General features: G+C 54.1%; 3 protein-coding genes across 3 annotated transcripts; 2 read left to right on the top strand and 1 right to left on the bottom strand.

The window, feature by feature from the left end:
* Window positions 1–403: 403 nt before the first annotated feature.
* Window positions 404–3,898, top strand: BESB_001330 (uncharacterized protein; the record flags this gene model as incomplete). Its single annotated transcript, XM_029358888.1, has 4 exons — window positions 404–1,552; window positions 2,157–2,233; window positions 2,683–2,770; window positions 3,194–3,898. The coding sequence occupies 4 exons, from the start codon at window positions 404–406 to the stop codon at window positions 3,896–3,898; spliced, it is 2,019 nt and encodes a 672-aa protein (XP_029221800.1).
* Window positions 3,899–5,836: 1,938 nt separating this feature from the next.
* Window positions 5,837–7,896, top strand: BESB_001320 (uncharacterized protein; the record flags this gene model as incomplete). Its single annotated transcript, XM_029358887.1, has 4 exons — window positions 5,837–6,358; window positions 6,439–7,262; window positions 7,332–7,533; window positions 7,804–7,896. 4 exons carry the CDS (start codon window positions 5,837–5,839, stop codon window positions 7,894–7,896), a joined length of 1,641 nt encoding a protein of 546 aa, XP_029221799.1.
* Window positions 7,897–8,354: 458 nt separating this feature from the next.
* Window positions 8,355–10,526, bottom strand: BESB_001310 (putative aspartyl proteinase (eimepsin); the record flags this gene model as incomplete). The annotated part of the gene is made up of 15 exons (XM_029358886.1): window positions 8,355–8,516; window positions 8,574–8,615; window positions 8,677–8,763; window positions 8,823–8,909; window positions 8,965–9,061; window positions 9,123–9,129; window positions 9,187–9,256; window positions 9,313–9,328; window positions 9,401–9,453; window positions 9,511–9,635; window positions 9,688–9,725; window positions 9,778–9,836; window positions 9,890–9,989; window positions 10,057–10,109; window positions 10,170–10,526. The coding sequence occupies 15 exons, from the start codon at window positions 10,524–10,526 to the stop codon at window positions 8,355–8,357; spliced, it is 1,353 nt and encodes a 450-aa protein (XP_029221798.1).
* Window positions 10,527–11,442: the final 916 nt, after the last annotated feature.

The raw sequence follows: 11,442 nt of genomic DNA, 5'->3' as shown, positions 1-11,442 counted from the left end.
AGCGACCTGCATTTGCGTTTTCCTCTCCGGTCTGTGCCTGAAAAACGGTGCAGTTCGTTTTCCCTGTATGGAAGGGTCCCTACGGTAACTATTTGTCAAGCGTCATTGCTAAAATTAGATCCAAAACATACCATAGCTTGTGTATTGGGAGGCACGGAGAGTCGCGCGCTGTGCATAGCTGCGCTTTGTTCACATGTCGAGGCGTAAACTGCCGTCAATTTTTAGCAGCTCTTCCTTCCCAGCTTCCGAATCTGAGTCATTCTAGGAGAGTGGCACGACGCTGTGTCACTTCGCGTCGCTATCAGCTCGGCTCCACAAGTGTCTCTCTGTAGTCAGCGCGGGCTCGGTGTGTCTTTGGAAGCCAGTCACGCGTTTCATTTGCTGGAATGAACCTTCAAGCTCAATGGCAAACACATCGCCGTCACTCGCGGCGGCCAAACGCGGAAGAAGCTCGGGAGTGTCCGGCGGGCGAGAAAGCCTATCGGCGATGAGCCACAACAGTGACGGTACGCACGCCATGGATTCTAGCGGTCCGTACACGCCGTATTCGTTGCAGACGAAAAGAGGCGTCCAGACTCCGCCACCGCGTTCCCACCGTGGCGGAGACCACACATCTCCGGTGGGGCAGTACATCAGACGCAGTGCCTATCCACCAGATGAGGCACCTGCTGGAAGGAGGATTCCGCGAAGCGCGCAGGCCTCGTCTTCACATCGAGCGACAAGTAGGGGAAGGAGTCAATCACCACAGACGTTACGAGGGAGAGGATCCGAACCCAGTGTCCACTGGAAATCGGACGGCGTTTGTTCCACAGAAAGAGGCCCCGTGGCTAGGTCTTCCTCTCCGCCACCAACGGGCAAAGCCAAAAGGGCGGACGTTCTTCAGTTGGAGCAGTGTCTGCAGTCCACGGAGAAAGGTTTAGCGAGTCTGCAGTCAGAGTTAAGACGCGTAGCGAGTCCCTACACCGTGACGGCCTCCTCGCATTCTACCTGTCACAACAAGATCGGGCAGGGTCGACCAAGCCCTCAGCAGTCCGCGAGAGAAGCAGTCCGTGATCGGGGGGATGGGGCAGGCCAGGAAAGAGCGTTCGACTTCGCGGGCACTGTGGAACGTTGCGCACCATCCAGAGTATCGTGCGCGTCGCTCAGAACGCCGAGTTCTCACCCGGCTGTGGAAAGAGACCGTGCAGAAAGTTCAACTCACGCGTCGCTCCCCCAAGTGAACGCCGCCGCGAAGAAATCAGGCACATCTCTCTCGCAGTCTCCCGACGCGTCATGGGCACGTATCCGAGGGCCTTCACAGCGAACGAGTCCGGTTCGAGACGCGAGGGGAGCGGCAGTATGTGGCACTCCTGTGCGAAGACAAGCCTCGCAGTCAGGCCAGAGAGGCGCTGCGGAGGGGCCAGGGAGCTGTCGCATTCAGCCGAAGCTCGATGAGCTCATTTCCATCGATGAGAAGAAGAGATTCAGGGCAGCGTGGAAGGAAGCACACGCGCAGTTAGCAGCGAAGATGAACGAGTGGGTTCATGACTTGCCGGATGAAATTCGAAGTCGAGTAAGAATCCACCGCACGTGGGATCCCCCCCCCCCCCCCCCGCCCGCCCGCCCGCTGAGAGCCCCGGTTTGCGTCACACGCCCCCGCGCGCCCGGCAGTTTGACACAGATTTAGGGAAGCTGCAGCTGGCTTCGACTGCAAACCACCCGTAGCAGGTTTGATCTGTTGGATCAGGGCACTCTCCCTCCCTGCTTCAAAGGGCCAAGCGGCATTCCCTTGCTCGGTGTCACGTGGCCTTCCCTTCTTTCAGCGCCACGCAGGTGGCGGCGCTCCGATGCGTTTATAATTATCCGTGGATGTTTACCTCGACCGTCCATCGCGCGATTTCCGTTCTGAACACTAGGAATCGCGGGTTCTGAAGTAGGAGAGGCGAAGAAGATGGATGGCAGCTGTTCTATGAGTTCATACACGACTGCTCCTATTGCGCAGGATTTGCTTTGTTCCCAATCGCGATGAAATGTAGCTCGCAGTAGGCCGGGCAATCGATGCGACCGAGTGAGTGGTGAGGGCGGTTCGATTCAGCGGAATTTTTCATCTCAGGACGACGGGTTACCCACCCGTACCGAGGCAGGTATGTGTGTTTGTGTGCGTGTTCAACCATCAGGTTACTAAGGCTGCTGGCGTCGATGCAAAGTTCCTAGCGCTGAGAGACTGTGCGTTAGCGCTGTGTGGCGCCGCAGAGTAAGCATGTGTTTCACTCATTCAGAACGAATAGCTGCGTTTTGTGGCTTAAAAGTTTCTGTGGTGGAGATTTGCACCCGTCGTCAGCCGTAGTCATGCAGTTTCAACACCCTGGAAGAGCTGGGATACGTGTATGCTGAATGGTTATGCTTGCTTTTTTCGAAAAACTATGGAATGCAGCTGGCACGGCGAATCGTGAGGTCGTCACTTCGCCTTCTGGTTTTGTAGGAAAGTCTTGTATTGAATCGCATATTTGAGTCGCGCAGCATTTGTCCGCGCAGTCGTAGAAGTTTCTTGGTTCTTTAGCTGGAGGATAATGCGAGTGCTTTCAGAAGGAAAGGAACAACACTCGAATTCTATCCGCTGGCTTTATCATGTTCTGCATACGGGGTCTAAATAGTGTCGTACGCTACAGACTCCGCACTCTCACCCTTGTAAATTGCGTGCAGGAGTAGAGCTTTGTCATTAATCAAAGCTCGAAAAAAGAACGATGAGTCCAAGCAGTCTCTCAAAGCCGAGCAACACAAGGCGGAATCTGTAAGCACACGGGTTTGCTGGCATTTGTCCATCTCTTCAAAAGCAATGCCTCATTCTTCACAGCACTCTTTGTAGAGTGCTTTTGCCGGAGAAAACGTTTTGATTGCAGTGAAGATGTGGTCGTGTTTTATGCCTTTGGCCGGTGATGTGGATTCTGCAAAAAGCATGTTGCGGATGGTCGCGCGTCATCTGAAATTGCCCTTTTTCTCATCTAGACTATGCAGGCAAAATGCCCAGGGCAGCCCGCAGCGGTGCTCAGGTTAGGCGGGATACCGGTATAGATCACAGGCATAAAAGGAAGATAGGGGGGCGTGCCCCGCACGTGTACCTGAAATCGGTGAGGTATCTGTTGTATTCCGGCCTCAAAGAAGTGCTTGTGTTGTTCCAGCTATTATTCTGCTATGGTTGTGTGTTTCCGTCCAGGCGATGGTAGATGTCCAAGGGGGGCTTCTCGCCGCATCGAAGAAGATCCAGCAGCTGGACCGACTAGTTCGCTTGACGACGCGGCAGACTTTCGCAGGGCATGAGAGAGAGTCCGGTCGTAGCACTAAAAACGGTGCTGCGGGCGGCGCGTCCCCTTACACGGCTTACAAGTCCATCTATATCAGAGACTCGCGAGGAGGAAGCGAAAATCGCGCTGGCGATTATCCTGTGTTAATAGACACCCAGGAAGTATTCGGGGCGTCGTGTGTGGGAGAAACGCCACGTCAGTCAGGGTCTCTAATACAGGAAGAAAGTGCTATGCACTCCGCTGGGCAAAGGCCAAACCACCGTCCCCCGGCAACAGAAGCAAAGCGGTCCTTCACTGACGAAAGTGCCGCCCAGTATCCAACTTACGGCGATATCAACGGGAGTAATACATCTCTTTCGTCCTCCGACGGAAGCAGCTCAGACACGACAGAGCCTCCTTCATCAATGAAACCCCTTCGTTCGATTGAAACTACGAAGGGCGCGGGAGAACCAGCTGATAATCAGGAGCCGCCGCAGAAACCCTTGCATCCTACACACTCGGTAGAGGCTGCAGCTGACTGGGTGCCGCCACGACATTCACCGGAGATGGCAAGACTAAACGAGGACGTCTCGTGGGCAAGAGACTTCATTTCCCAATGGCGTGCGAGTCGAACGTAGCAGGCAGTGTGAGCCTGATTGGCGTTATGTCCAGTGAATCTGTTCGTGACTGAAGGGCGGGAGAAACTTGCAATGAGCTGTTAGTTTCGCTGAGTAATGCATTGCCCCTTGTTCGCCCTTCATATGTGTAATGGTGCCTCATTCTGACTGCATCAAAACTCGAGGCGTGAGACGACCTCCCGAGGGCTGTGCTTTAATCAAGAGCCGTCTAAAGGTTCAGGAAGAGAGCGCTAAGCTGCTTAGGACGTCCGTCATGGCGAGTAAAGGCGTGGAGCCTGTGTTTCGAAGAAGCCTCTGATTCAAACAGCTCATCTGATTCCGGCGCCACGTTTACATCCGCGTCATGGTTCACGAAGATACTTTCGATCGATCTCTCCCGTAGACAGCCGTAGCAGCCGAGGAATGAGACGCCTGCTGTCTTCTGTCCGCCCCGCCCTACCTCCCACTCCCCCCACATTCATAAGTCTAGGCCAAGGCACGTACTTTCTTGACCCGTAGGCGCCGCGCAGTGACGCCACCACTGTCACGGGTACGGAACGATCATCTCGAAATCCCATTGAGGAGACTACGCAATTCTTACCTCACAGAAAAAGCCAAGTTATGCAGAGGTGTACACTGACCAGTCTCCGATGTCTGACTTTCGACTAATTGTTCAAGGAAGGCATTTTTGGGCGCGGATTAGTTCCAAAAATCTACAGAGGCTGCTTTAGCAATAGCGTTGGCGCCCTATCACCTCCCATCAACGTGGCGTCCCCATGTTCCTCAGACATGCATTCGCTGTGGGTTGGGAACGCTGGGCATGGTGCGCTTCTAGTGATACACTTTCAACGGTACGTCGAATGGGAAGGTGTCGCCAGGAGGCTTTCCTTGACTCCAAACTCGCCACCCGATGCTAAATCACCTAGTGACGAAGTATCTCAAAAACATCACTACATTAGACGTATGGTACTTGTTTGCAGGGAAAGGGGAAGAACGAAACAAAACAGCTCAAGCGTGCACACCACACGGCCTGGTGCAAAGAGGTGCCGTCGAAGCGCCGGCCTTTCGCTTCGGTCCTGGGCAGTGCTGCAACCCCAATTCCTTGTCACCTATCGCTATCTCGCCGACAGCGCCTCGACCTGAAACAAAGGTCGTGCTCGGAAGTAACTGAAGAGAAACATAAGCGGTTCAGAGTGCGCAAGAGTTCGCGGAGGACGGGAGCACTTCGGTGTATTGGTGCACACCGTCTTTACGACGGGCCTCCCGTGTAGAAGGCCTTTTCTTACGCTTTAGGCGCTACTGGAGAAGACGCTGCGGCCAGACACAAGTTGAAATATATTCTTCTTGTACAGTGAAGACAGCCTAGATTGCACTGGACCAATCTTTCGTGAGCTGCCGCCCAGCCCTGGTTCCAACAGCGCCTAACGCTGGCTTCAGCTTACTCGTCACATGCAGTCTCCCCATGCGAAGTCGTGAGGCCGACCATCGTCCTGTTCTCCCGATGGTATTTCTTCATCGCTACTTTTGGCTGTTCTCTCGAGATTGAGGCGAGGCTTTGATGCTGTAGGCGGGGGCGCTAAGACGGTTCGTCGAAGCGTGAGACGGAGCCGACTTGTAATGCCAGTGCAACAGGGGCATTTTCTTATCTGTGGCAACTGCGTTCACGCCCGGTGGCTCTGTCCCCAGTGTCGTTTTCCGTGTAGATGTGCCATGTGCTGTCTTTCTGGTCATAATTGTATCTACATATGAAGCACTGCCCTTGTCGACTACGTCCGTAGATTAGCTTGTCTGACCCTTCGGCCGAGCAGACACCGGATCCTGGGTCGGCAACGCGCGCTGCACGCTACTGGCCGCAGCAATAACGCAGTGAAGGTAGACACGGTCGTGTGGAGCGTCAAGGAAAAACCATGAGGTACCGCGAGGGCGAAAAGGCAAGCCGATTGCCTGGTGGTTCTCGGCATGACCGGAGCCTATCTCCAGCGAGCGAGCGCCGGAGTTTATATCGTAACAGGAGGAATTCGCCGGAGCCCAAGGGACGCTTCGGGAGCAGGGACAGGTATAGGCCAGCAGACGATGTGCGCAGCCCCACCGGGACCAGGCGGCGTTACGATCAATACTCAGCGGATGCCAAACGAGGCACAGATTACTTTTACAGATCACGGTCGAGGTCACGCCGTCGTGCATCGCCGTATCCAGCGCGACGAGACACGAGGAGGAGATACCGCTCTCCCGCCCAGTCTTCGGCGCCCGTGTCATGGTCGAATGGTCGCAATCGAGGGAGAAGTGGTTCTCCATACTCCCGACACAGGAAAGCAGGAAATGAAGAGAGGCTTCACGGCCCTACGAAAAGCAAGGCCGCGCCTGCCATTGCAACGATCGGCAGTCGAGCATCCTTTCGTCGCGCCGCTGAACAGACTGTACAGAGATGCCGCAGCGAATCGCAAGAAGCATGTCATATCGGATCGTCATATTCAGTGGCAAGTGAGAAGCCAGGAACACGGGAGGGCCGTCCACGTCGTCCCGAGAAAAGTCCTAGGGATTTTTCACGTGAGTTGCCTCAGAGAACTGATTCTACGGAAGACCGGGAAGGCCAAATTGCCAGAGCATGTATGAAAGATGTCGAAGCAGAAGAGAGGCAATGCGAGGGCGAACTCCGCCTTTCAAGAAGTCGCTCTCCTCGTCAAGCGCCAGCAGTTAAGTCCCCATATACCAGTCGGCGCGTACCGCGTGTCGAGTCTGAAGAGCGGAGCTCTGGCGGCGGTGTGGCTTGCATGTCGCGCCATTCGAAGGCCCGAGAAGGGTACGAACCGAACGCCGGCGTGGAAGCTCTGATGCAGGAGGTATCGCACCCGGACGAGGGCGACCCTCCTCAGACAGCCGGCAAGGGTGTATCACCCGGGCCTGAAAACGAGTCGGCAGCGAAAGCGCGGGATCCGGGGTTGGTGGCGGATGAAACGGAAAGCGCACTCGACAGACAGTCACTTTCTGCTCCGCCAACCACGGTGGCGGAGGCTGCCGCGTTTCAGGACCATCGTTCGTCGGCGAAGAGTGGCACGGTGTGTGAAAGAACAGCTTCAGTCAGAGACCTGCATGACCAGCGGAAGGCAGAGCAACAAGACCTACGGGATATGAACCGCGCGTTCGGAGGGGTCGGGCGTGGCCCACATGAACGCCGCGCGCTGGCGCCGGGAGCACCGTGCGCCATGCGCAGTGACGAAGGCGATCCTTCTGGGTCTGCTGTTGAAGCTCACTGCACCAGAGGAAGCGAGTCCCTGCGAGAGAAGATGGGCCACAATCGGAGGGTATTCCGCGATGATGCTGTGCTACGGGGTCTGAACATGCGAGACGCACAGCGAGCGACGACTGAGCTACTCGGTCGCGGCAGGTTGGGCGAGCCTATGGTGTCACGCGGGAGGCCGCGGCCGGATCACGTGTGTTCTACCGGGTTTCTCAGGCCGCCGTTCCCTGTGGGGCGTCTGTATGACGCCACGAGCAGGCCACGTGCTTTTTCCGGACAGCTGCGTCAGGGTTATCAAGATGGCGGTGGCGGGGTTCCGTCGCCCGGTAGTCTCGCCCGTCCGCCACCATTCCTCCCCCAGCGGCCACACACTGTAGTTAGGTCGAATGCCACGTGCACTCTGGCAAGGGGTCACGAGGTGAGTCATGGCACTATTCGCCATTAGGTTGTGGCTGCATATCCGAGTCGCCGCTTGCATATGCGTGAAATGTGATTCGTCTCGCTTGTGTCCGCCAGGTACCGTCAATTCCAAGACCGTTGCTTAGGGCTTCGAGGAATGAAAGAAGTAAGTCAGGAGAAGCTGCAGATTTCCTGAAATGTTCCTGCAGTAGATTTTGCCTTTCGTGGCTGCGGTGAGCCTTTAACTTTGCAAGCTGCAAGTGTGGTATCATCCGTTTTCTGTGCCCAGGTGGCAGGCAAGAGCCAAGGTGGAGGCATGACATGTATGAACAAATTGCTCATGAGCCGGAGAAGAGCCGGAGACGCTTTAACCTATACGTAAGTTCGTAGTGAAAGGTTGGAGATGGAATCGAAACGAGCGTTGTTATATTATCATGTGTGCAGGTCATAACACGAAAGGGCTGTATATTTGACGTTGCTGACATGTCTTCAGGGAGAATCACTCGAGGTGGTCGATTGAGTTCAAGCACCAAGGATCCTGATAATAGTTGGGTCATGGCGAATCCCGCAAGCGCTACTGAGTATCTTACAGCTTTTTATGTGGTTCTCTGTGAAGCACATGAGGAGACCCAGAATCACTACACCGAAGAGGCTGTAGGACTCTGCGGACGAGGCCTTCAGTGATGGGCCGTTTCCTGTGTGCGGTAAAATGTGTTTGCAACATCTCCGGCATCTCACTTCAGTCAGTGCTACCCTGGTGGTTGGCTCTGACGATCAAGAGTATAGTCGAACCTAGAAGCATGACGATCTGCGTATTCAAGGCCGCGTGTCGGTTCTACCTCATGAATCCGACCATCTATCAAAGAAAAAAGGATTTTCAGTCCGTTTGGTGGGGTGAAGGTGCGCGGAGCCTACCATGTGGTCTCGATCGAAAATGGTGTAGAACTTTCTGATGAAAGAATTTCCAAGGACAAAAAGAGGGCCACGAGGAGCGGGTACATCCTAAGCAGTCAGCATTGTTCAGCAGGAAAACCTTGTGTGCAGCGCCGGCCTGCTTACCATTGGCATGAAACCTGCAGCGCATGAAATGGATTTTCCTCGCTGCACGGAGGTGGGATTAATACATCCGTTGCACGGTCCTGTGATCGTACGGAACACTTACGGAGTCAACTTCCTCGACCAGAAAGTCAGCTGGTTTCAGAGGGAACTTAACAAGACGCCCGTAATTATCCTCTAATACAAACGTGACCTGGTCGCAGGGAATATGGGCAGCGGGGATAAATGCCCTGCTTTTGCATACGCTCGTACGGTTGGAAGGCTATCTTTATTCGAGCAATCTTCAGCCACGTTTAGCGACTTCAGAAGCGGATTTATGACTTCCGAGGGACCAGTGATCTGGGCCGGCCAATATGGGGGTTTTTTGCAAGGAATGCGCCGCACACGTGTTTACCAGGCTTGAACCCGTATCGACTGCGGCTTTGCAACGTGAATGCTCGCAAAATCCAAGAGACTTTCCGTTGAGGCGGAGCCCATGGACGCCAACTTCCCTATAAGAGTGTGGGGGCCAGTTCAGGAGAGCGATGCCCGTTGGGAGGGATCTCTTCGCACCAGTAATCTGGCATGTAAAGAGCTTCAGTGGTCGTGTTCATCACTCCGTTCCATGATGTCTTACCTAGGGATATCACAGGAAACCACTGAGGCTTGTGACCCTCGAATGTATATCGAGGATTCACTGAACCAAACTGAACAAGCTCCAAGTCAGGATTCCACCGCCTCGAAACCGGGAGCCTCTGCCTACCGTTATCTCTCCTGGCCTGAATAGAAATGGGAATATTCGTCACCGGAGGATGTTTAGACTTAGAATACTCTATATGATTCTTTCTCACTGGTGTAGGTCTTCACTCATATAGACAGCAAACACATTTCGTTTAAGTAGTTTCTGAGCAGCCGTTGCCAGCATTTCCGAGCTAACGTTGTGAAGTTCAGACTAGCTCACCTGTTTCATCATTGAGTCCACGAGCGGCAGAGCGTCCGGTGGTAGGCCCTCCTCTCCCGTGACATCCGGAAAGCCCAGGCCGACGAGGCCGTCGAATGGCAAATCAGCAAAGGGATGCGTGGACTCTGCAGCCGCTCCCATAGCTGTAAACGTGGCCTCTTTCCTTAAATGACATACCCTGGAGGGCCAGTCCGACGGTTTGGTTTCGCACCTCTCTGTGGAGGATGTCAGAGCGAATAGTAAAAATGGACGGCGCAGAGCCCTTACATGCCTCCTATTGACACCGTATCTTTCGCCATCCGAAGAACACATGCTCCTGTCCCATACTGCCCCCACACGATATTCCTCCTGCTGCACACCAGTCCCGATTGTACAATACCTGAATGAACGCAATTGCCGGATCTCCATTTCTGGCATTTATCGGGAGGTAACTGGACGACGTTTTGGGATCAAAACGAGTGTGCGACACGCAACCACCGCTGCGTGTTAGGGGGGTGTCTGATTCCTTTAACGCTTGTTGTACTTAATTTGCGCAGCGCGCCCTACTTTTTACAGTCGGAGGCTGGGATCCAGAGATTGGAGGAGCCCGTATCGAATACCTTGTTGGGGCGATGAAAAGGTTACGGTGCCCAGCAGAAAGCCGTTGCACAGCTCACCACAACAAATGGAACCGGAGGAGTCCCAACCTCAATTTTCCCGAAGTATTGGCTGTTATGGAAATTAAGTAGCTCTTGGTGCGCCTTCTGAGCGGCATGGTGTTTTCCGTTGATCAGAGCTCCATGATGCTCGAGCAGACGCGATATAAACTCTTTCAGGCCCGTTTCTTGATAGCGATTTGTCAGCTCCACTTTGAAATGAGGTTTCTGAAAAAGGGATTCTTCTAATGCCTCCGCTATCAGAAATGCCTCCTCATTGAGAGCCGCGTTTTCGGCCTGTTTCTGCTCTGTATGATTCAGTGCCGCAATCGCGGGGCTGAAGCACACAGCGAAACAGGTAACTCCTTGAAGCAATCTCATTGTTGTTACTTTACAGACAGCTACTAGACTACGAGGAGCTCCTTGGGTTACCGGTGTGCTCCTACGCGCACCATCAAGATGCCAAGCGTCAGACGGTCACCGCATGCTTGAATGTACATACACTGTCGCCCTCTGACCCATGAAAATACATGGCCTCAATCTGTCCTGTTAAAAAAATGTCTGGCAACCCCTACGCTCTGTAGGTGTACTAAATATGGCGGCCATGGCCGTGGCCAGGGGCCTCGGATGCATTACAGGCGGGTATGCCCGATGAGCCGCGAAGACGAGCTGTGTAGCGCGCTTCGTACTTCGTGTGCCACATCCCTGGCGCCTAGATGTGGAACTAGCTGGATGGATTGTTCGAATTCCTCATAGCAGTTGCACTTCAACCGGGCTGTATAACTGTTTCCCTGGGCGGTGTCTAGTCACCGTTCAATAACAAGCAAAATTGGACAGACGGAAATAATGCTTTGCAGAACTCGGAGAGGCACAGCAGTTGCCGTTGTTGTACACCTGATGCTGGGCCAGGCGAATATCCTCTCGTTGCGGGTGGGCTCTAAGCTGGTCCAGTCCAATATTACTTCAAAAACGAGGTTCTCGGCACGGGCGGGTGGTCGTTCCCCCCTTGGCGGGGGGCATTTATTGATGAACGTGAGTCTCTTATTCAGAGGAAGGTGATCAAGCGGACGCTGCAACATGACGTCGTAACCGTCAAGAATGAGTGTAGACAGCACGGACATAGTAACGATACAATTCCTTCAGCACAGAATAATGGTCCACAAGACTAAGCCGACGGCCGATGTGCGCTCTTAACAAATATAATTGGAATGCTTGCGGCGAATAGGACCGAAGACTATCCGTTAATTGCGGTCGAACGCGACGGTTCGATGCAGGGACTGTCAGCGTGAACAACTTC

Source organism: Besnoitia besnoiti, chromosome I, assembly GCF_002563875.1.
Source record: "Besnoitia besnoiti strain Bb-Ger1 chromosome I, whole genome shotgun sequence".
NCBI classification, from domain to species: Eukaryota; Apicomplexa; class Conoidasida; order Eucoccidiorida; family Sarcocystidae; genus Besnoitia; species Besnoitia besnoiti.
This window is presented reverse-complemented; position numbering and strand designations above follow the sequence as displayed.